This window comes from Sander lucioperca, chromosome 4 (genome assembly GCF_008315115.2).
Source record: "Sander lucioperca isolate FBNREF2018 chromosome 4, SLUC_FBN_1.2, whole genome shotgun sequence".
NCBI classification, from domain to species: domain Eukaryota; kingdom Metazoa; phylum Chordata; class Actinopteri; order Perciformes; family Percidae; genus Sander; species Sander lucioperca.
Window position 1 is genome coordinate 25,061,835 of NC_050176.1, and position 25,087 is coordinate 25,086,921.

Consider the following 25,087-nt stretch of genomic DNA (forward strand, 5'->3'; position numbering starts at 1 on the left):
ATGCACCTGACATAATTACTAAGAAAAAATATGACAAATCCAAACAAAATAAGAACTCTCCCATTGTTCTATTTCTAGGCTGGCTATATAAGTGTGTTAAAATTGTGAATTTAACCTGAAATTTGGTGGGTGAATGTTAACCACACAGTATTTACCTGTGCAAAAACATAAATTATAAAAAGTGCCTCCTGTTGACTTCTCTCAACCATTGTCTTCCTGTCACATTTAGATTTGTCCAGATCACAGTCAGTTGTTCAAACACTGTTAGAAAGTGTTCTTCTTTGCCACGTAAGTAATTTAAATGTAATAGTTTGCCATATATGCATGATGTATCTGTTGTCAGTTCATGCTCATTGGGCATTTTCAGTTCTGATATTATTGCACTTGCAAGCTCAAAAATTGTAGTAGAGCCACGTGAAGTGCATGATGGTGGACAGTCGCTGCCTCCCTCTGCTCAGTTTCATTCATTCTGTAAGCATGTGTGTGTGTAAGATGAGGAAGGAAAGAACAGGGTCAGCAGACTTCCCAGTGCTAGTGTTTTGATTGATGGCCACAAAATTGGATTACATTAGATAGAATAGTTTTGTTTGTTTAAGCTTACTTCTGAAATAATATTAACCCTTGTGCACCCCTGTAAAAAAAGTAATGTAGAGATCCCTCTCTGAAAACATGTTCTCCTCCTAAAAGTGCTGTAAAAATATTATTTATGAATATTTTTTCCACTTATATTGAGTCAGATCTTTTCACCAACTGAAGTCCTGATCATAACTATTATATTTCAATTAATTTCAAAAATAAGTTTATCTTTTTAATGCCATTTTTGGAATATAAAACCAGATTTCCTTGTGAAATAAACACAAAATATTTCAGCCACTGAGTTGTGGGTAGTTTTCTTTTAAGTTTCCCACTTAGTGATGTTAAGTTGAACCACCTCAAAGAAGGCTAAGAGTTGAATTTGATTTTAGATTATTAGACCTACAGTTTACATTTTATTTTTGTTTAGTGGGCTTTGTTTACATGGGAGGCCTACCAGTTTCCTCAAACCAATCGAACAAAATGATGATGTAGTACAAGCCATTTTACATGTGGGAAACACTATTGTCTCCTGTGTATTGTAGGAAATGGATTACTTCCATGGCAATTCAAGGACAAGGAGGAGGATAATCAAAGAGTGCAGCAGCATTTAATGACCCTTGCCATGGAGACTGTGGACCAGGCAGATCATGCTGTGGACCAGGCAGTGCTGGCGGTGGACCAGGCAGATCATGCTGTGGACCAGGCAGTGCAGTCAGTGGATCAAGAAGTGCAGGTGGTGGACCAAGAAATGCAGACAGTGGATCTGGATGTGCAGGTTGAGGAATATATGGAGAACAATGCTGATGAGGCTATAAATCTGCAGTTGGACTTTGATAGTGATGTTGATGACTTGTACATGTGTAGTGACTGTGATGAAGATCCTGCCTGTGATTTTACTGAAGAAGAACCCCACTCTGATGCGAAGAGGAAACTAGCTGAATGGGCAGCTAACCGCCAGGTGTCTCATTCTGCACTGTCAGAGTTACTAGCAATACTCGGACTAATACTGGAGCTAGGTCTGGATGTACCCAAGGATCCCAGAACTCTCCTCGGTACAGTGAAAGATTGTATGGTCAAAGAGATGGGACAGGGAAGTTACTACCACTTTGGGCTTGCAAGTGCAATACTGTCAGAACTGAAAATGGCAAATGAGCATGAACTGACAACAGACACATTGACTATTCGTGTGAATGTTGATGGGCTGCCTCTTTCACGGAGCTCTAATATGCAGCTGTGGCCTATTTTAGGTTAAATAGTTGAACTACCAAGCAAAAGTGTTTATCATAGGTGTATATGCAGGTCCCTGTAAACCTGAATCTGTGAACGACTACATGCATGATTTTATTGAAGATGTAAAAGCCATCACAACAACTGGTGTAATGTTAAGTGGGAAACAGTACAATGTCGCACTTCCAGATGCTTTTATTTGTGACACTCCAGCAAGAGCTTTTTTTTAAATGTATCAAAGGTCATGGTGGCTATAGTTCTTGTGAGCGTTGCACACAGTATGGCATTTATGTTGACAATAGAGTTGTGTTTCCAGACATGGATTTCAGCCTGAGGACAGACACTCAGTTTGAACAAATGTCTGATGAAGACCACCGTCACTCTAAATCACCTCTCCAGGGGCTAGGCATTGGTATGGTTTCTGCTTTTCCTCTGGACTACATGCATTTAATTTGCTTGGGCATTGTGCGTAAATTGATTGCTCTGTGGTTTAAGGGGCCATTGCCATGTCGGGTTCCATCTTCTGTCCTTTCCGCCATCTCTGATCACTTGAAACTGTGTAGACAAAGCTTACCCCGGAGCTTCTCCAGAAAGCCAAGTTCTTTGTCTGAGTACAGCCAGTGGAAGGCTACAGAATTCAGGCAGTTCTTATTATATACAGGGCCAGTTGTGCTTTTTAAAAGATTGCCCAATCCACATTACAAAAACTTCCTGGTTTTGTCATGTGCTATGAGAATACTTCTTTCTCCTCTGTGCAGAGAGGTCTGTGGTTTTGCCAGAAAATTGTTAAGATTCTTTGTTACCAACTTTGCTAAGATATATGAGACTAAATTTCTGGTTAACAATACACACAATCTTATACATTTAGCAGATGATGCTGAAAAATATGGCCCTCTGGATTCAGTTTCATGTTTTCCTTTTGAGAATTATTTAGGACAGTTGAAAAAAATGGTGAGAAGACCACAGGGTCCTGTGCAACAAATTGTCAGACGTGTCTATGAAAGGCAATTATTTCCTCACATGTCGAAAGACATGCCTGAAGGTGTTGAACTGAAACAGCCCCATGCATCTGGACCACTGCCAACAGATTTTTCCATGCATCAGGGTGTTCAATATAAGATGTATAAACTCAAAGACACAATCTTCAAACTCCAGTGGTTCCAATTGTTTTGAACTGGGGGGCAGAGTGGCAATTGTGAGGAATATTGTGCATTCCACTGCAGAAACACATGTAGTGTATGCACCTTTTGCGACAGGGGCGTGTTTTTTCAACTACCCCATTGATTCGACATGTCTTGGAGTTTGTTTACTATCAAAACTGTCTGGTCAGCTTGCCAGTGCTCCAGTAACAGACTTCACAAAACCACTGCTGTTATTGCCTCTTCAGAAAATGTTTGTGGCTTTGCCTCAGCTACACAACACATAACATGATGAACTTTGCAGGATGCCCTCATTCAGTGTAGTGGAGTTTGTGGATGAAATTGACTCTGATGGCTGCAAGAAGGTGGACATCATTCCATCAGAGTGGTTCGAGGGCACTGACGGAAAATGATGCTGGTGGCCACCAGCCACATTGCTCAATGTGACCAAGGCCGTGAAAGAGGGCACACCACCAGCTCAAAACTGGATTCTGTGTAATGTGCGTGTGATGGGAAATGCAGGTAACTTTAATTTTCCTCATTAACTACTGCTCTATCTCCTTTACTTAATTTAAAGCCCCTGTGATCCCCAACTCAGTCTTTTGTGTGTTGATTTTTCTCTACAGGATTCTCTGAGCTAATTGGTCAAGGGCTGGTGTAGCCGCAGATCATCATTCCAAACAAGCAGGATCACACCAAACTTGATTCATTCAATTAAATTGATTTCAGTCCTCACACATGTGATATTGTAGGTGTGCTCTTGTTTGGTTGGATACATGCAACCACACTATCCCTCTGCAGATTAGACATCTGCTTCATATTATGTATACTGTATGTGCATGTTTTTTTCAATTAATACTGCTACATACAGATGCACTGTGATTCTCTCTGCAGCTCATGTCTGTGTGACAGCAGAGGAAGAGGAAGACTGACTTGTTTAAAAGCCGTCACACTTTTATCAAGTGAATTCCTGACCATGACTTTGCGCATTTACAGCCGTGATTGTATTTTACAGTGGCCATTGTATTTTACAGCTACTTATGCGGAGGCCAGGGTAAAGCTACATCAAGCTGAGTATACATCAGACCTGACAGACACTGAAGATGGCTTGAAAAAGAGAAAGTAGGTGTTTGTGGGGGAATACAGGTTAAAAGTCATTTCCGTAATACAGAGGCAGTAGGTATGGTTTACCTTATATATCTTCATATTAACCTCTCTATGGCAAGGTCAAAACTCTTCCAGAGTCAGAGCAAGCAACTAGAATCAAGTGAGCATTGTGATTCAGAGGACGAACTTCCACCCACTCCCCCAGAAAAACTCCTTTGGCCAGCAGCAAATAAAATGACCAGCCGGATCACCATCCCCACTGCCCAGCGAGTCACCAGTTCCACTGTCCAGCAGATCGCCAGCCCCACTGCCCAGAGGTTTGCAAGCCCCAGTTGTGAAGCCATGTTCTCTAAACTTCTTTCAATTGTCGAAGAAATTAAGGAGACCCAGAAGGTTCATGGTAAGATGCTAAATGTCCTGCTGAAGAAGCAAGATACATCAGTGATGGAGGTTCCTGATGGTGTGGTCTTCCCGCTGCAAACTCAAGCAGATGTTGAGGCGCTTGAGGAGCAACTGGGAGACCGCAGTCTAATGTCTGCTGTTGTAAGTTTTTTTTTTATTTATTTTTTTTACTTTTTTCCAAATTGATTTGCATTAGTCTACAAAATAAAAATATGTATTACATTACAGTAAATTACACAAAGGCTGCAACTTCAGTTAATGTAAGCCTTTTTTTCTCCTTTTGGCTCTCATCCCTAGGTTGCCATGGTGGCAGATATAGGGGGCACAAATGTAGATGATGCAACGAGGCGAATGATGAAATACATTCTGTCAAACGAGCTGGCATTGGACTATAACATGTTTGGCCGTCACGGGAAAAAGAAGTTTAAGGACTTGTGTCTTTTCAACGTTGTGTATGGTAGGTAAATTAGAGAAGTTCTTCAACTAATGAAAATCATTTGTTGAAGAACATTCCATCTGCAGGGATTAAAGTTCTCCGTTGCCCTGAAAAATGAGAGGAAAGAAATTGCAATGTGCGCTTTTGTTGTGCAGGGCTCGACAGTTCAAGTGTTTCACTCGTATTTGAGACTAAAAATAGATGTGTGCGAATTGTAAAATGTATTTAGGGGCACATGTGCGAATAAAAAGTGTAATAAAATTCAGCTGAAGCAGATTATTTTTTCACCGGGCGCATTTCCTCTGCGGCAGTGCCCCTAGACCCAAGGAGTCGAGGTCCGCAGGGTTTTTTTTAATCACATTTGTAAAAAGCGTCTGTCTTGCAGTCATACCACTGCAGGACAGACACAGTGGCTGTGAAGAAAGCAGGGAAGGCTGTCATCACGGTGCTGTGTCTGATGTCAAACTCCACACACTTCGCTAAAGTGCAGGTGAACCTGTCTCCACCTTTGCTACACCCACTGGCCTGTTTTCAGAAAAGTGCAGTAATACGACGTGATGCGAGTTGCAACACAGTACATGTGAGTCTCACAAGAAACGTGACACAAAAATAGATCTATGGATGCATTTCTACTGAACCCCGAGATGACCGTTGACCACACTGCAGCGATTTCAGTCACACAGTGGTGAAAGTAACAGTTTCTCAGATCCTTTTTAGGCTACTTAAGTAAAAGCAGAAAAATACTGCCATCTGAAAATACTCAATTGCATCATACTATATACTGTAAGTGTATCAAATGTTGTATTTTAAATAATAATACACTTTATTTATATAGCATCTTTCAAGTGCATAGCAAATCTTAAAAGAAAAGGAAAGAGCAGAGAATTTAAACAAAAGAATAGAATAGAATATTAAAATATATTCTTTTATGTCAAATCTTCATCTGAAAAGTAACTAAAGCTGTCAAATAAATGTAGTGGAGTAGAAAGTACAATATTTCCATCTGAGATGTAGTGGAGTGGAAAAATAAAGTAGCAACACATAGGAATACTCAAGTACAAGTATCTCATAATTGTCGTTAAGTACAGTACTTAAGTAAACTTAAGTTTAACCTGTAACCTGCAGAGTCTATTGTGTGCTACTGAATCAACCAGAGGACAAAGCACAGAGATGCTATCTGTTGAGGGGCAGAATAGAAATGTTGTTTTTTTAAGTTGGATAGACATTAGGCCTATATCAAAATGTTAGACTCCCTCTCAGCATTGGGTGTGTAAGATAAATAAAAACATGCACTGAAAAGTTATGTAGATGGTTGATTTTTTTTATAAAAGTCTTAAGCTTAATAGATTGAAAACTTTACATCAAAGCAAACTGACAATAGAAAAGCTGTTCAAAATCACCCTTTTCCTTTAAAAATGCTCTTGGTCTTAAGTATTTAGATTGTGTAGGTTAAAGCCTTCTTACAACTTGAACGCTATGTTAGAGAACAGAAGAGCTGTTGGGCTGAACAGCCCATAAAAACCTATGGGAAGCGACCTTTACGGCAGAAAAAAAGTGTGGCTGGGGAAGATGATATGGCCTGACATTTTTTTTCAGTGAAATGATTTTTTCTTGCTTTAATCCCTGTATCTGTGTGCGGTCCTCACTTTATTTTATGGACTTGCATTTTTTTGGACTACGCACCCAGTGGCGGTTTTTGGCACGGGTGACCCGGGCAGCCACCTGGGGCGGCATTTTATCATGAGTCATGGGGGGGGCGCAACGAGCACTTGAAAAAAAAAAAAATCTTCTGCTCCGCGAAGCAGTTTTCTATTATCTATCATTTCACTGTGTGGGGAATTGGCAGATTGCCGCCCACTGCACTGCAAGCGCCCTGCTTGCACCCCCTACTTTCACAATGAAATGGACTAGTCTGTAACGGCGGACCAATTGCGATTCTTCCTTTCGATTCCGGTTCTTATCGATTCTCGATTCCGATTCTTTGAGGGGTGGAGTTGAAACGGGTCACATGCTTATTTCACAAATAAGAGGAAAGTTTTATTTTGATTCAATAGTGGGTTGCAGTTTTACCGGGCTTTTTCAACATAAAATAAAGCCACACTAGAGCGCCGCTTACTGTGCTCCATGGCTGCAACACAACAAGCGCCTGGCTGCTACGGAAACCAAAACTTGCGCATGTTAAATTTGGAACCCATGATCAGATTTGAAACCAAATCCTCCAAACGATTCCAAACGATTCCAATAAAGAAACGATTCTACTGGAATCGTAATTTTTGAAACGATTCCAAGTAGGAATCGGTTCTCGATGCCCAACTCTAATTACATTAGTAGCCTACATAAAAGACCTAGGTATGCTTTACTGTATGATTACATTAGTAGCCTATATAAAAGACCTAGGTGTGCTTTACTGTATGATTACATTAGTAGCCTATATAAAAGACCTAGGTATGCTTTACTGTATGATTACATTAGTAGCCTATATAAAAGACGTACACTGTAAAAAAAAAAAGTTATTTCACTGGAATTCACTGTATAATTTTACGGATTTTTTCCGTTTTTTCTACATTAAGTGTTAATGCCAGAGAAATACAGAAAAATACTTTTATTTAAAAAAAAACCCCATTAATTTAAGGTTTTAGTCTGTAAATTGATATAATGAGATAATATAGTTGTTTAACAGGATAATTCCATTGCTTAATGGTCTTGAAAGTTAAATTACATTGAATTTTATGTAAAAAGACAAAAAAAAAAACATAATTTTACGGTGTGTAAAATTGAGGCCTCTTTCTGGTTTTTTACTGTTAAACCTTAAATTTAATGTAAAGAAACGTTAAAAAACAATCGTGAAAAAACGGTAAAAAGTCTGGCAGCAAAAGTTGCCAAACACTTACCGTGAAATGACAGTAAAAAACCTTATGTTATTCTACAAAGAATTTATTTTTAAAATACAGATATCTACTGTACATTTTCTGTATTTTCACAGTCCAACTACTGTAGATTTAAAAAGAATTGTAATCAAAAAACATATTTAGAATGTTAAACAAATGTATAAATCTGTACAAACATTACAAAAATTACATAATTTAAATGAAAACTGCTGTTTTCATACGGTTTTCTTTGGTAAATTCACAAGATTATTCAATCCATCCACAAGAACTCCCTGTTAAAGTACAGATTCCTGGATGTAAAACACATAAAAATTATGTAAAATGACTTTCAAATACCCTCCTTTAGGCGTTTATTTTATGATTATCCAATCTATTTACGGTAAATTCCTGTTTAATACTGTGTTTTTACTGTACAAAAAAGAGAAGATAATGGGATAATACCTTCCAGAAACATTGTAATAATAGTCATTACTTTATATAAACAATATTTGAGAGTATTTACAAGCAACTCTCCAATATATCTACATACTTTTACCATTAATGTATGTTGTTTACTTTAAATAAACATTAATTTATAGTTATTTACATGTCAAATTAATGTAAAATTACCCTATTTGACAGCCCCTTAATAGTATCTTAAAAGCTTTAGGCATTTATTTTACATGGTTATCCAATCAATTTACAGTAAATTCCTGTTTAATACTGGTTTTCTACTGTACAAAAAACAATATGTGATAATAACTTGCAGAACCATTATTTTATAGTCATTACTTTATATAAACGTTACAATCAACTCTTCATTATGTCTACAGGCTTTTCCCCATAAATGTACAAGGGTTTACTTTATATAAACAATATTGTATAGTGTTAAAAAGAAACTATCTAATATACTGTACTTTAATCATTAATATATCAGGTTTACTTCATACAAACAATACTTTATAGTGATTAAAAGCAACTATTCAATATATCTACAGACTTATCCCATTAATGTACTGTGTGTTTACTTTGTAAAAATATTTGACAATATTTACAATTAACTATCCAATATATGCATCAGAGACTCTTCAGAGGGTAAATATTGGTATAATGTATAGGGGTCCATTTTAGCTTATTCAATGTGGTCTCATACTGTGTGTTAGTGTTTTAATCGCTGTCAAACTTCATCCTGGCCAGTGTCTCTTAATGCAAGTCTACTAAATTCTAGCAATAGAGTAGGACTTGTATTTAGCTTTGCAGTTATTTGAAGAGGGGTTAACAGAGGTACTGAGACAGGTAGGACCAGCCATACCCGTTTAATGCATTGAATGAGGCTGACGTGAACCCTCACTGCATGGCCTCAACAACTCCACAGCAAAAACCCACAAGCAATTGTTCTCAATTATAGTTGGATCAATGTAATTATATTAGAAACTACACTACTGTAGTATTTTGCAAGCATATTTATGGTAATACAAACAGTAAAACAACTTGGCAGCACACAAGCTTAAAAAGCTATAGGACTACTGCACCAAATCACCACTGGTGACAAAGATGCTGTATTTAGATCTGTCTTTGTAAAAATAAACATTCTTTCACCTAAATATCTGTGGAAACAAAGCCATAGCTTCAGTTATGGGAATGCATAAGAGACAAGAGTCAACCTAAACTACAGGCCTTGGATGTACATGATGTCTATTTTAGTCCAAGTCTGTGATATGCTCATCACTATATAATCATGTTTTGGTCTGGTGAATTAGTTGACAAAAGAATCGTGCAGCCACAGTTCACATCACATAGGCCCACAACCCTATAGGCCTACAGGATGACGATACAGTACACAGAGAGCCAGGCAGCCTACAGCCTGGGTAAGCCTACATCTTCACCATCCTAATATTTTAGGGGGCATCTGATGTTCTTGCCTCATTTCACTTCCGTGGAGGCCATGGGCCTATTTCAGATTCATGGCCCAACATCTTTTTCCATTGACTGCTTACTTTGCTGATGTCTGCGGTGATGTCTCATACTGTGTCCACTCTGGCTTCTGATGTTTGTTCCTGTCTATGTCATGCAAACAGCTCAGAGCATGATTTTCCACCCCTTATAAAAGTGTAGCATAGCTGTGGCACAGGCAATCCATTTAACTTATTAATGTTACACCTTAATGAAACACACATTGCCCAATATGTGCATCAATGCCTGTGTAACCATTGCAAGTCAATGGAAATTGTATTGTAATTTCAGAGGCAGGGGTGGTCAGATCACCGAGGTCTTGGTGAGGCATTTAAGGTACCGGACATGCATGAATATTCATTCTACCCCACATAAGGGGGAAGCTCATGCTCTGAGCTGTTTGCATGACATAGACAGGAACAAACATCAAAAGCCAGAGTGGACACAGTATGAAATTTCTGAATTGCTTATTTTCATAACATTCACTGAGCCTTGCCTAAAACAGTTTGGAGTTTGTATTGGACGACTCCAACGTTTTTAAAGTGTGTCCCCTCCTATGAAAGTCATGCCTACCGACAAACAGTATGGACATCTGCAACATTATGCTTATTTGAGAAATTCATTTCAAAACTGAAGGAGTAGGCTTTTCATAAAAGGCTGTTAATCCACTTTAAAAACGTTGGAGTCATCCGATACAAACTCCAAACTGTTTTAGGCAAGGCTCAGTGAATGTTATGAAAATAAGCAATTCAGAAATTTGGGGACGTTTTTACTGTTTTTCCCAATTCCCCACAGTCAGAAACTAATATGCATGCGGGACAGACCTCTTTTTAATGTATTTGGTGTACTTCAAATAGAATATGTAGCATACATGTTCTTTTCCTTATGAAGTTGAAATTATTGTTAAAACAATTTTTCTTAATATTAAGACCCAAAGTGAGTCACAGTGTTCAACAAAATGCAAGGTCATTGTGCAGTCTACTGCTCCCTCAAATCATGTTGCCTCTCCCCACTTTCTACAGGTCAAAGGGAACAAAGAGTTTTTCATGGGCTGAGGTAATATACGGTGAATAAAGACAGGGAGGACACAGTATGAATAAAGCTTTACATTGGTGTGCAATATATTTTTTTTCAATTTAGCAATACATGCAATGTGTGAAAGACTGGGAAGGGATGCTAGGGCTCAACAGTTCAACCAAGGCTTCTAGCATCAACGTGAACATTGATAATCAGGGCGTGAAGCGATGTAAGACCTTAAAATGGTTGAAAAAACAGAAATGTAAACAGAAATGGTCTCTTTAGTCTAGGCTATGTGCTTCAGTAAAGTGCGCGCAGATTCAAATAATTGAATGTTGCACAATCATTGGATGAATCATGGGGCAGAGACGATCTTGACCAATGATATTGTTTGACTTCATGGGGGGCTGTGCTAACGTCAAACTCATCTCGACGCAGAGACAGTGTGGATAATAATGTAACGCAGGAGTCAGGACTTCTCCACGATGATTCACATTCAGCTTTCACTTAAGGTAAAGTAATACTTTTCTTTTTATGTACATGCAGTTTCCTCACGAGATATCAACTGGACACGAGTTAAGATAACACTTGCATACGTTTCACAATTTTAAAATGTCAGCAGGGATAACGTTAGCATTTGCCGTTTATGTGCCTTATCAAAGTGTGTCTGGCGTTAGCTAACGTTACATTAAGACTGTCCTTATGTAATGTTAGCCCTGAATGTGAACCATGCACCAATCGTAATTTTAGCTAGCTAGCTAGCTAAATATATAACAGTTAACTAGACAGTTAGACAGTTTAGCAGGTCAGCTTGATTTGCTGGGTACTAGCTAATACTAGTAATTAAAGAAACGTTATAACGCTCCGTTGCTCCTAACGCTAGTAGTTAACATTACTGTTAACTAACCGCCGTTTAACGTTACCACCTAGCTAGGTTATGCCTCAAGTTTACATAAGCTATCTCAGCTGACTAACTTTACGTTGGTTCTACTTTATGAACAGTGAACCACACGTTGTAACAACAACAAGTTACAACTTGACATTAAACGGAGCGTCTGCTTTGTGGACCACAACATCTTAATTTGAACGTGATCGTTATTTTCACTCATGATTCAGTGTGTCCAACTTAACATTACCATTCTGTCTTTCCAGAGAGAATATTTCCATTCCCGCTTTCCACATAAAAATAAATGGACAGGGAATTGAACAAACTCAGAAATAAGATATAGGCTACCTGCTCCAGACAATTGCACTCAGTCTGTAATTAAATATGTATTTTAAGTTTAATTTTTGCTGTAAATCAAAATAAATAAATACCTGGTGGTCAATGCTGGCAAGCCTCCACAAATAAATCTATGTATACTACTGTTACAGTAATGTTCAAATCTCACCCTAATTCTTTAATCCTTGTTTAGGCAAGATGGAAGAAAGAATACCAAGATAAGAAGATCAAGAAGATAAAGAAAGCTAAAGTAAATAGATGTTCACCCTACAGTATCACACGTTATCATCTGTACCTTACCACATCTTTCTCACCCATGTTATGGCTCTCATTCTGTGTTCAGTTTGACAAGGATCAACAGACCAGACAGCTCTCCCACAGCCAGCCTGAGAACCTGCTTTACGGTCTGAATAGCCTGGGTGAAGTTGAAGACTCGTGCATCAGATGGCTGAGAAAAGGATAGCCCAGAGCAAGAGGGAGCCCAGCAGAGGCTAAGAAGGAGGCAGCAAAGGAGTTCACAAACACACATACAGCTAATGGAGGTACCGAATGACAGGTCCATTTCAGAAAGCAGGTTTAGTGAAAACTCTGAGTTTGTTAACCCTGAGATGAGGGTAATTCTGGGTTTTCCGAGAGTAACCTAACCTCGGACTCTGTGAACCTAACCTAGTCGGGAACAGGTTTTCTTCTTTCAGTCTCCTCCCCCTGACACAGCTCTCTTTCATTTCATCATTCATAATTGCAGTCTGTATCAGGCGCATTTTAGCGCAGTTTGTTATCGGCATGAATAAAAAAACAGGGTTGGTTTATTAACCATGTTAGGCAGATTATAAAACTTTTTTTTTCTCAAAACATGCAATGTCCTTTTGTCGACGATCCCGGTGATGTAGAAGCTGTATTACTTTGCAGGGAGTTAAACATACGTCAGGAGATGATATTGAGGCCCCGACGCATTTTAATTTCCAGATAAATACCTATTTGAGCGGTACCGTTTTTTTCTTCCCAGTCTATCAGTTATGTAGCTTACATAACCTTATCATCCTCATATCACTAACGTCACCCATCGTGGACATGCTCTACATCCCAGCACATTATTTGTGTCACATTACATTTTTTTGCAAACAACAGTTTTCTTTACAACATTGGTGATGCGGAGCATATTAGTAGAGCTACTGTAGCAAAGCACCGTCAGAAGAGTGGGACTCACTCTGAAACGTTTTTTTAAACGTTTGTGTAGTGTTCCCTGGACACAAACCAGTAAGAGCCATTAAAAAAGAGTTCCACAGTATTCAATTCAATTCAATTTTATTTATAGTATCAAATCATAACAAGAGTTATCTCGAGACACTTTACAGATAGAGTAGGTCTAGACCAAACTCTGTAGTTTACGAAGCCCCAACTATTACAGTGGTTGCCTCAAGAGCAAGCATTAGCAGTAGCTATTGCGACAGTGGCAAGGAAAAACTCCCTTTTTTGTTAGGAAGAAACCTCGGACAGACCCAGACTCTTGGTAGGCGGTGTCTGACGGCACCAGTTGGGGGAGTGGTGAATGGTGGCAATAATAGTCATAATAAAGATAGTGAAACAGTGATCACAATGGTAGTCGTAGTAGTTCATGTCATAGTAGGGCACAGCAGGGCGTTACGGGGTGTAGTGTGGCACAGCAGCCTGGGTGGACGCGGCAGGACGCAGTCGGACACTGCGGGGAATCGCAGAGCGTAGCAGGGTGTAGTAAGTCCATAGCGTCAGCTGCACCCAGGACCCCGGTGTAGGTGCCACCCAATTCCAAGGCGATGTTCTGGGTGAAGAAGAAGCAAAGGGACTCCGGGGAGAAAACTCCCCAGAGCTAGGTTAGTAACAAGCATTTCTGGGACTAAGATGCACACAAAAGGAGACAAGTGAAAAGAGAGAAGAGGGAGCGGCTCATTGTGTCCTTGGAAGGAGCTTCCCACAGCAGTCTAGAGTTATAATAGCATAACTAAGAGAGGCAGGCTAAAGAGAGGGGCCCTGGACTGGGCTCGTACTCTCCCCTGCCGGAACGGGCTTGTACTTCCTGCCTCCCTCTACTCTACTCTACTATGCTGCAACTCCTCACTCCCTAGCTATAAGCTTTATCAAAGATGATGGTTTTCAGTTTATTCTTAAATGTGGCGATGGTGTCAGCCCCCCGAACCCAAGTTGGGAGCTGGTTCCACAGGAGAGGAGCCTGATAGCTGAAGGCTCTGGCTCCCACTCTACTTTTAGAGACTCTAGGAACCACAAGTAGCTCTGAGTTCTGGGAACGCAGTGCTCTAGTGGGACAATAAGGTACTAAGAGCTCTTCTATGTATAATGGTGCTTGACCATTTAGTGCTTTGTAGGTCAGGAGAAGGATTTTAAATTCAATCCTGGATTTTACAGGAAGCCAATGCAGAGAAGCTAATACAGGAGAAATGTGATCTCTTTTGTTAGTTCTTGTCAGAACACGTGCTGCAGCATTCTGGATCAGCTGGAGGGTCTTGAGAGACTTATTTGAGCAGCCTGACAGTAAAGAATTACAGTAGTCCAGCCGGGAAGTAACGAATGCATGGACTAGTTTTTCTGCATCGTTTTGCGAGAGGATGTTCCTGATTTTGGCAATGTTACGAAGATGGAAAAAGGCCGTTCTTGAGGTTTGTTTTAAGTGGGCGTTAAAGGATAGATCCTGGTCAAAAATGACTCCTAGATTTCTGACAGTAGTGCTGGAGGCCAGGGCAATACCATCTAGGGTAGCTATGTATTTAGATAATGAAGTTCGGTGGTGCTTGGGTCCCAGCACAATAACTTCCGTTTTGTTTGAGTTTAACATCAGAAAATTGTGGGTCATCCAGGATTTTATATCTTTAATGCACGTTTGAAGTTTAGCTAACTGACCGCTTTCGTCTGGCTTAATTGACAGATATAATTGGGTGTCGTCTGCGTAACAGTGAAAGTTAATTGAGTGTTTCCTAATAATATTCCCTAGAGGAAGCATATATAAAGAGAATAGAATTGGTCCAAGCACTGAGCCTTGAGGAACGCCATGGCTAACTTTAGCGTATTTGGATGGTTTATCGTTAATATTAACAAATTGGGATCGCTCAGTAAAATAGGACTTAAACCAGCTTAGTGCGATTCCTTTAATGCCAACTAAATGTTCCAGTCTCTGTAAGAGGATGGTATGGTCAATAGTGTCGAATGCAGCACTAAGATCCAATAAGACAAGTATGGAGACAAGTCCTTTGTCAGCAGCAGTTAGAAGATCGTTAGTGATTTTCACCAGTGCCGTCTCTGTGCTATGATGCATTCTAAATCCTGACTGAAAGTCTTCAAATAGACTATTTCTATGCAGAAAGTCACACAATTGATTAGCAACTACCTTCTCAAGGATTTTGGAGAGAAACGGGAGGTTAGATATAGGTCTATAGTTGGCTAAGACCTCAGGGTCGAGGGTGGGTTTTTTCAGAATAGGTTTTATCACAGCTACTTTAAAAGACTGCGGTACGTGACCCGTTAATAAGGACATATTGATCATATCTAGTAATGTGGTATTGACCACGGGTAGTGCTTCTTTAAGTAGCCTCGTTGGGATGGGGTCTAAGAGACAGGTAGTTGGCTTAGCTGAAGAGACCTTTAACATTAATTGTTGGAGGTCTAAAGGATAAAAGCCGTCTAAATAAGTATCAGGTCTTATCGTTCTCTCTAGCCCTCCTGCGCCCAATGGTGAGCCGTTAGAAGCTGTGGGCAGAAGGTGATGAATTTTTTCTCTAATTGTTATAATTTTATCATTAAAAAAGGTCATGAAGTCATCACTGCTCAGAGCTATAGGAATAGATGGCTCAACAGAGCTATGACTCTTTGTCAGCCTGGCTACAGTGCTGAAAAGAAACTTTGGGTTGTTCTTATTTTCTTCTATTAGTATTGAGTAATAGTCTGATCTGGCATTTCTGAGGGCCCTCCTATAATTTTTTAGACTATCTTGCCAATCCACACGAGATTCTTCCAGTTTGGTGGAACACCATTTACTTTCAAGTTTTCGTGAGATTTGTTTTAATTTGCAAGTTTGGGAGTTATACCAAGGTGCTAGTTTCCTTTCCTTCATCATCTTCTTTTTGATAGGAGCAACAGAGTCTAAAGTAGTCCGTAGGCAGGCCGTAGCACCGTCTACAAAGTTATCAAGTTGGGAGGGACTAAAGTTAACATAACGGTCCTCTGTTATATTAAGGCATGACATTGAGTTAAGTGCTGTTGGAATATCTTCCTTAAATTTAGCTATAGCACTGTCAGATAAGCATCTAGTGTAGAAACTTTTATTTAATTTCGTATAGTCTGGTAGTAGGAATTCGAAAGTTATTAAAGAATGGTCTGATAATAAAGGATTCTGCGGAAATACTATTAAATCGTCAATTTTGATGCCATATTCTAGCACAAGGTCGAGGGTGTGGTTAAAACAGTGCGTGGGCTTATACACCCTCTGACTGAAACCAATAGAATCTAGCAGTGAATTGAAAGCAGTACTAAGGCTACTGCTGTCAACGTCCACATGGATATTAAAATCACCTACAATAAGTACTTTGTCTGATTGAAGGACTACGCATGATAAAAACTCTGAGAATTCAGATAAAAACTCAGAATATGGACCTGGTGCTCGGTAAACAACAACGAATATAATTAGCTGTACTGTTTTCCATGTTGGATGCTGAAGATTAAGAACAAGGCTTTCAAACGAATTATAATTTAGTTTAGGTTTAGGATTAATTAACAGGCTCGAGTCAAATATGGCTGCAACTCCCCCTCCTCGGCCTGAGCCTCGTGGAATTTGGGTATTATTATGACTGGGAGGAGTGGCTTCGTTTAAACTAACATATTCGTCATGGCCCAGCCAGGTTTCGGTGAGGCAGAATAAATCAATGTGGTTATCTGATATCAATTCGTTTACCAATATTGCTTTCGATGACAGAGATCTAATATTTAATAGTCCACATTTGATTTTCCTATTCTGTTCTATCGTTGCAGTGGTTGTTTTAATTCCAATTAGGTTGTTTAGTATAGCACCTCTTTTGTTAGTGTTTTGTTTAAACGGTCTCAGTCGGGGGACAGACACGGTGGTTATGGGATTATGAATGGGTGATTGCTCTGAAGGGAGCACAGAGGGGCGTGTAGTGCTGTATCTCTGATTATTGACTTTGGGAGAGTGTGTCTGGTCAGTGTGCTTGTGGGAGTGTTTACGGGATGTAAACAGTCAATCAGAGGTCTGGGTATGCAGGGCGTGGTGCAAATTTCCACGTAGCATCTGGCTTCCGCGTGTATTGGGATGAATCCCATCCCTGCTGAACAGGGAGCCACGTTCCCAAAACAGATTGAAGTTGTCAATAAAACCTATCTTGTGAATGCTGCATGTGAGCTGGAGCCAGGTGTTAAGGGAGAGTAGTCTACTAAAGAGGCATGATCCGCGACCTAGAGATGGAAGTGGGCCCGAAATAAAAACCGACTTCCCAGTGCTTTTTAAAGCCTCAATGAGAGTGGTAAAGTCTCGCCTTGTGCGCTCACACTCCTGAATCCGAGTGGACATGTCGTTATGTCCACAATGGACCACGATGCGTTTGATAGAGGTCGGAAATGAGGGTATCAGGTCCATAACTTTAGCCAGGATGTCTGCAACTTTGGCTCCGGGAAAACAGTGTGTGACAGCATTATGAAACCGTAGGTCTCTAGTGATGGAGTCCCCAATAATTACTGTGGTTAGGGGGAAGAGCGGACGAGGAGTGGGGGGGTGTGGGTAGCCGGTGACGGGAGCAAAACAGTCAGTGTCGGTTTCAGATGGGCAGGGAAAAGAAGAGGAAGAATGCTTACCGTTCGGTTGTGGAGATTGTTTTTGAGGAACGTTGTCATTTGGCCGATCCAGGCAGTGTAGGCCACCGGACCGTCTGACTACCGCATCCCTCAGAAGCTTTCGCCGCGCGGTAGCAATCGTCTTCCGTGACGACGGCTGGTCAGTCTGCTTTGAAGCGGGGCGAGACGGTGAGCCGCATTGGCCGCTACCGGCTCCGACTCCGACAAGGCATTGAAGCGGTTGGAGAGGCTGAGGGCAGGAGGCGATGGAGCCCTACCCGAGGCTCTCTTTCGGCCGCAAACCACCTCAGTCCAGGGTGGCTTGATAACCGGTGTCGAGCAGGACGATGGGCGTGGGCAGGCAGCTGGGTCCCATGGCGCGGTATCCTGGAAGGCCGCCGAGAGAGATGAGATCCGGAGCGACTGATTATGAGCCACGTCCAAGCAGGCGGTTAACAAAGCATCTTTGGTTTTTAAGTCCTCGGAAAGCCGACGAACATCTTCCCTGAGGTCAGCAATTTCTTTGTTTGTATTATTAAACAACGAGGAAATCCTGAGGTGGAGTGGGGACTCGCCAGGTGTAGAGGTTGCCATGAAGCTAGCGTTAGTTTAGCCGGTAGGCCTAGTCTTGATAAATTAGCGTGAGGCTAATACTTACTTACACGTAAAAAATGTATCTTTGGTTTTAAAAACACTTTATTAGTATAATAAAAACTAATAAAAACTAGGCGATAGAGCCGACTGTTAGGTAGGAGGTTGAAGGCAGCTGCCGGCTGCCTCGTCCCGGCCAACTGCTGTCGCTTGTGGATGACGTGAATTATTGCAGGTAAATGATGTAAACCCTTTGAAATATAAGATTATGAATTATAGTTCTGTTGATGATGGTGCTGCAGCCTCAGAATGGGATTAGTAGGCCTAGGACTTTTATAGATTATAGGTTCAATACCATTTCACCAGTAATATTATACTTATGATTAAATATGATATTAATACACTATATTGGAACTAACGCATTTACTCTAGCAGCAATTTTCTCCCACGCAAATTCTCTCTTTTAAAGCAGCCGCTGTGTTGCTTTTTTAACTAAATACATGTTCAAACTCGCTGTATGTGCAGTATTTCTGCCCACCAGTTTGTTTGTGGTTGTTACCATGGTGAATCGTAGTATCATGGCTCCATTCATGCTGCCTGAAACTGAAAACTCAGTTTCCCATCTCAGGGTAAATCAACTCAGATATCAGGGTTACACTCAGAGTTTGTTAAACCTCCTTCCTGAAATGGGCCCCTGCATTGTTAACGGTTGCTTTACCTGGTCTGTGCTTGTAAATAAAACGAACCGGATTTGGATTTGTAACATTGTTACACCCCTTTTTGTTGGTACAGCCTTACTTGAGTCTAAACACAGTGACTTGGGACTTGTTCAAGACGGTGAAGGTTAAGATTTGTGACTTGCACATGTGTGACTTAAGACCGTTACACACTGGGGGCGTGACGAATAAGCGACGCCAATATGCAAAATAATCGCCTGTGAATATTTCACATCAAAACTATTCACACCGGCAGCAATGGAAATTTGTGACAGTTTTCAATATAAGGTTTGGATATACACACCAGCTCATCTACAATGTCAGTAGGACAGATGCTGAAGAGAGCGAGAAAGTGACGGAAGATGTGGTGTGAGCGGACGAGAAAGAGAGAGCAGTCGGAGCATAGGAGAGTTAACGTTTAGTGGTGAAGATATGAAGTGATTGTACAGCAGCTAGATTCTGCAGTTTGACAACAAATAAATGCAGCAGCTCCTCAAAAGCACCAAAAGGTGTCCTGTCTGGTTTCCAGGCTGCTGAGTGGAGGGACGGGGGTTAACTTCAGATACGTCCCAGGAAAAGCTGTAACACTAAGCTACTGTAAGCTATTTATTGAGTTTCCTCTAACTCTAATTGAGTATACAGTTAATACTCAATTGAATTCCCTCTGCAAAACAGTGTAGTCTGGTATATAGTATACTATGTATATAGTAGTATATGTCTCGGGCTTATTGTGAAAGGTAAAAACGGAAAGAATGTTTCTGGCATACGCTGCCATTGTAAAGGTTGAAAGGAGTAATAAAGTTTGCTGACGTACAGTCTGTAGTTGGGACAGCAGCCTCCGTGTTGTTGTTTGGTGATCCTCATAAGTAAACACTACTTGTGACAAAAACAACAGTTCGAAAAAATATATTGACATGCGAAATAATCGTCCCTGGTGTGCAATGGTCTTTAATCTCACCTCTGATATTTTTGATTAAGAGCTACTCTCTGGCGAAGCCACAAACCAGAAATGTAAGACTCAAACTATGATGTCATCAGGTTACTAAGCTGCTTCATAGACAATGAATGTGAAACTAATTTTGTAGAATAAAAAAAAACCAAATGAGGTTTATTCTATGTTAGCATTTTATTTCTGAAACAGAAACTCTACCCGTTACCTCTGAACATCCCCCTGGGTGATCTCAGTGTCATCTTTCAAATATTTCTCAATTCATTGTTTTTGGAAAAGCTCCAGACATTATATCAGATGACATCACAAATTTGAGTTTTTAGATTTTGGAGAGAGTTGTTCATGTTCACTGACATTTTTAACACACATGTATGAATTCCCAAATTGCCCATAGTTCCCCTTTTGCTATAATTCAATGTACCAGACAGTTTTTGCTCCCATAAGTTTATTCATATGTGAACTTTAAGGATAGCACTGTTTAAATAGTGCATTTCTTTGTAAAGCATGCAGTAAATGGTCATTCTATAATACTTTCTGGTTATGATACATCTTAAAATCTCATACATCTCAAATAGGGATCTTCAGTGAATGGATTGGACAATGCTGTAAAATGTCAGCAGAAAAAATTATATATTTATTGCGTGTAAAAGTAGTTGATGCAATTGCACTTTTACATAGCCCTTTTGGTTTTTGTACATTCAAAACCCCATTTACTAATGAGGAAGTTGTGAACATATATTGGTTAGTAATAGTAATTACTGTCAAATAATGTTTATGAAGTAAATCCCATGCACTTTAAGAAAAGTCTGTAGATATATTGGTGTTGCTTGTTATTACTGTCAAATGAAGTTTATATAAAATAAACATGTATGTACATATAATGGAGAGTTGCTTGTTATTACTGTCAAATAATGTTTATATAAAGTAAACCCCCTACTTCAATGAGGAAAAGTCTGTAGATATACCAGATAGTTGCTTTTAAGTTACTATAAAACAATGTTTATATAAAGTAACCTCATATATTAATAGTAAAGGTATGTAGATATATTGGAGAGTTGCTTCTAAATTACTATAAAACTATGTTTATATAAAGTAAACCCCGTACAATAATGGTAAAAGTATATATATATATTGGATAGTTATTTGTAATTACTATAAAGAACAGTTTATATAAAGTAAGCCCCCATACAATAATGAGGTACAGTCTGTAGATATACTGGATAGTTGCTTGTTATTACGGGCAAATAATGTTTATATAAAGTGAACACCCATACAATAATGGTAAAACTATGTGTATATATTGGATATTTGCTTGTGTATTTATAAAGTAAACCTCGTATATTAATGGTAAAGGTATGTAAATATATTGGAGAGTTGCCTTTTATAACTATAAATGAATGTTTATTTAAAGTAAACAACATACATTAATGGTAAAAGTATGTAGATATATTGGAGAGTTGCTTGTAAATACTCTCAAATATTGTTTATATAAAGTAATGACTATTATTACAATGTTTCTGGAAGGTATTATCCCATTATCTTCTCTTTTTTGTACAGTATTAAACAGGAATTTACCGTAAATAGATTGGATAATCATAAAATAAATGCCTAAAGGAGGGTATTTGAAAGTCATTTTACATAATTTTTATGTGTTTTACATCCAGGAATCTGTACTTTAACAGGGAGTTCTTGTGGATGGATTGAATAATCTTGTGAATTTACCAAAGAAAACCGTATGAAAACAGCAGTTTTCATTTAAATTATGTAATTTTAAGGTATTTCTGCAATATTTCTTAGTTTTGATAAAGATTTATACAGTTGTTTAACATTCTAGAAATGTTTTATAACAAGAATTTGTTTTAATTCTACAATAGTTAGACTGTAAAAATACAGAAAATATTTACAGGAAATTTCTGTATTTAAAAAAAGAATTTTTCTGTAAAATAATGTAAGGTTTTTTACTGTAATTTGACGGTAAGTGTTTGGCAACTTTGCTGCCAGACTTTTTACCGTTTTTTTACGATTTTTTTTTTTACAGTGTAGGCATGCTTTACTGTATGATTACATTAGTAGTCTATATAAAAGACGTAGGCATGCTTTACTGTATGATTACATTAGTAGTCTATATAAAAGATGTAGGTATGCTTTACTGTATGATTACATTAGTAGTCTATATAAAAGACTTAGGTATGCTTTACTGTATGATTACATTAGTAGCCTATATAAAAGACGTAGGCATGCTTTACTGTATGATTACATTAGTAGTCTATATAAAAGACGTAGGTATGCTTTACTGTATGATTACATTAGTAGCCTATATAAAAGACGTAGGCATGCTTTACTGTATGATTACATTAGTAGCCTATATAAAAGACCTAGGTATGCTTTACTGTATGATTACATTAGTAGCCTATATAAAAGACCTAGGTATGCTTTACTGTATGATTGCATTAGTAGCCTATATAAAAGACGTAGGCATGCTTTACTGTATGATTGCATTAGTAGCCTATATAAAAGACGTAGGTATGCTTTACTGTATGATTACATTAGTAGCCTATATAAAAGACGTAGGTATGCTTTACTGTATGATTACATTAGTAGTCTATATAAAAGACGTAGGCATGATTTACTGTATGATTCCATTAGTAGTCTATATAAAAGACCTAGGTATGCTTTACTGTATGATTGCATTAGTAGCCTATATAAAAGACCTAGGTATGCTTTACTGTATGATTACATTAGTAGCCTATATAAAAGACGTAGGTATGCTTTACTGTATGATTACATTAGTAGCCTATATAAAAGACGTAGGTATGCTTTACTGTATGATTACATTAGTAGTCTATAAAAGACGTAGGCATGCTTTACTGTATGATTGCATTAGTAGTCTATATAAAAGACGTAGGCATGATTTACTGTATGATTACATTAGTAGCCTATATAAAAGACGTAGGTATGCTTTACTGTATGATTACATTAGTAGCCTATATAAAAGACCTAGGTATGCTTTACTGTATGATTGCATTAGTAGTCTATAAAAGACGTAGGTATGCTTTACTGTATGATTATATTAGTAGCCTATATAAAAGACGTAGGCATGCTTTACTGTATGATTGCATTAGTAGCCTATATAAAAGACGTAGGCATGCTTTACTGTATGATTACATTAGTAGCCTATATAAAAGACGTAGGCATGCTTTACTGTATGATTACATTAGTAGTCTATAAAAGACGTAGGTATGCTTTACTGTATGATTACATTAGTAGCCTATATAAAAGACGTAGGTATGCTTTACTGTATGATTACATTAGTAGTCTATAAAAGACGTAGGTATGCTTTACTGTATGATTGCATTAGTAGCCTATATAAAAGACGTAGGCATGCTTTACTGTATGATTGCATTAGTAGTCTATATAAAAGACGTAGGCATGATTTACTGTATGATTACATTAGTAGCCTATATAAAAGACGTAGGTATGCTTTACTGTATGATTACATTAGTAGCCTATATAAAAGACCTAGGTATGCTTTACTGTATGATTGCATTAGTAGTCTATAAAAGACGTAGGTATGCTTTACTGTATGATTACATTAGTAGCCTATATAAAAGACGTAGGTATGCTTTACTGTATGATTACATTAGTAGCCTATATAAAAGACGTAGGCATGCTTTACTGTATGATTACATTAGTAGTCTATATAAAAGACGTAGGCATGATTTACTGTATGATTACATTAGTAGCCTATATAAACGTTGCACATCATGCAAACTTTCTTAACCAGAATTATAGCTTTTCTATCTGCATTGGCAGACAAAAACTCATGACTCTCTTCAAATTAAAGCACAGGACCTCTTGAAATTATATATATATATATATATATATATATATATATATAGAGAGAGAGAGAGAGAGAGAGAGAGAGAGAGAGAGAGAGAGAGAGAGAGAGCTTGTTGTACACCGTTTTATTAATTTATTAATCTTGTTAAATCTTTTATTATTGTATATATTGTTGGCACATTTATGTATATAGTGTATATTTATTTTAAGTTCTGATAACCTATACTGTCATATTTTCTGCAGAATTGTGTTCATTGTGGAGATTGTTCACCTTAAAAAGTGTGTTTCCTGTTGTAATTGCAATAGTTACATAACTGGATTCTGTTAAGTGTGTTTTTCAAATGCTCTAATGAAGGATTTGTGCAATTGAGAAATATAATTTTCTCTTTCACTTATGTTGTTGGGGGGGGGGGTCTCGCCCAGGGTGTAATTCAATGTAGAACTGCCACTGTACGCACCAGTAAGGTATTGAGCACGGTAAAAGTAAATTAGAGGAAAAATGTCTCACGAGATGAAAATGCAAGGAATCTCTTTGTCCTGGACTGCACTATTTTGAGAACTGCTCTTTTTAATACTAAATAAGCTTAAATCAACATATAAATAGCAACATTTTTACCCAAATAATGCTGGTTCTATTGGCATTTAAAATCTGAAGCCTGCATTGTACCATTGAAGCCTCGTGTATCAGTTATTGCTTTTAGTGCATTTTGGCATTTTAATGTGAAAAAATGTGCATAATTTTATTTTATGATTATTTGTACACACCTCACAAAGCTATTATATATTAATTATGATTATGAGGGAGTAATAAAATGTTTTGTTAAGTTCAAGTACTTCATAAATATTTTCTTGTGCTAAAAATCCATAACGATGGTCCATCATATCCTTCATACTTTTGCCAATATGGCCCTGAAGTTGGCCATTGTTTAATTCTAAATGCTGTTTAAAGAGAATATGTTTTTAATATTTTATTATCATACTGTCAACCAAATTTGTTTTACAGAGGCTCTTAAGAAGAATTCATTGACGGCACAGGTGAACCAGCAGGAGGCAGAGAGGGCACTGTCGAAATGGTTCACTGGGGCAAGAGACAGAGGAGGACGAAGGGCATCCAGACAGCCAGTGCCAAATTAAACACTACTGAGCAGTGGTGCAATATGAGTGAGTGCAGAAAATTTGTATTCACGTACAAGTACAGTTAAACTGTTAAAATATT

The 25,087-nt window shown here is 38.5% G+C and overlaps 1 protein-coding gene across 2 annotated transcripts; it reads left to right on the plus strand.

Annotated features, from left to right (window-relative positions):
- On the plus strand, positions 1-25,087 carry LOC118494984. Of its 2 annotated transcripts, XM_036000981.1 has the most exons (6): positions 1-288; positions 3,247-3,464; positions 3,977-4,064; positions 4,163-4,592; positions 4,749-4,908; positions 24,875-25,087. In XM_036000981.1, the coding sequence occupies exons 2-6, from the start codon at positions 3,452-3,454 to the stop codon at positions 25,003-25,005; spliced, it is 822 nt and encodes a 273-aa protein (XP_035856874.1). In that variant the 5' UTR covers positions 1-288; positions 3,247-3,451; the 3' UTR covers positions 25,006-25,087. The 2 variants fall into 2 exon arrangements, 1 of the variants encoding a protein (XP_035856874.1); XR_004897216.1 differs by lacking the exons at positions 1-288; positions 3,977-4,064; positions 4,163-4,592; positions 4,749-4,908 and having other exon boundaries at positions 1,642-3,464; positions 24,875-24,975.

Coding starts and splice junctions, on each gene's coding strand:
- LOC118494984 (XM_036000981.1), top strand. Junction 4,593..4,748: donor GCAGTCTAATGTCTGCTGTT/GTAAGTTTTTTT, acceptor TCTCATCCCTAG/GTTGCCATGGTGGCAGATAT. Junction 4,909..24,874: donor TCTTTTCAACGTTGTGTATG/GTAGGTAAATTA, acceptor TTTGTTTTACAG/AGGCTCTTAAGAAGAATTCA.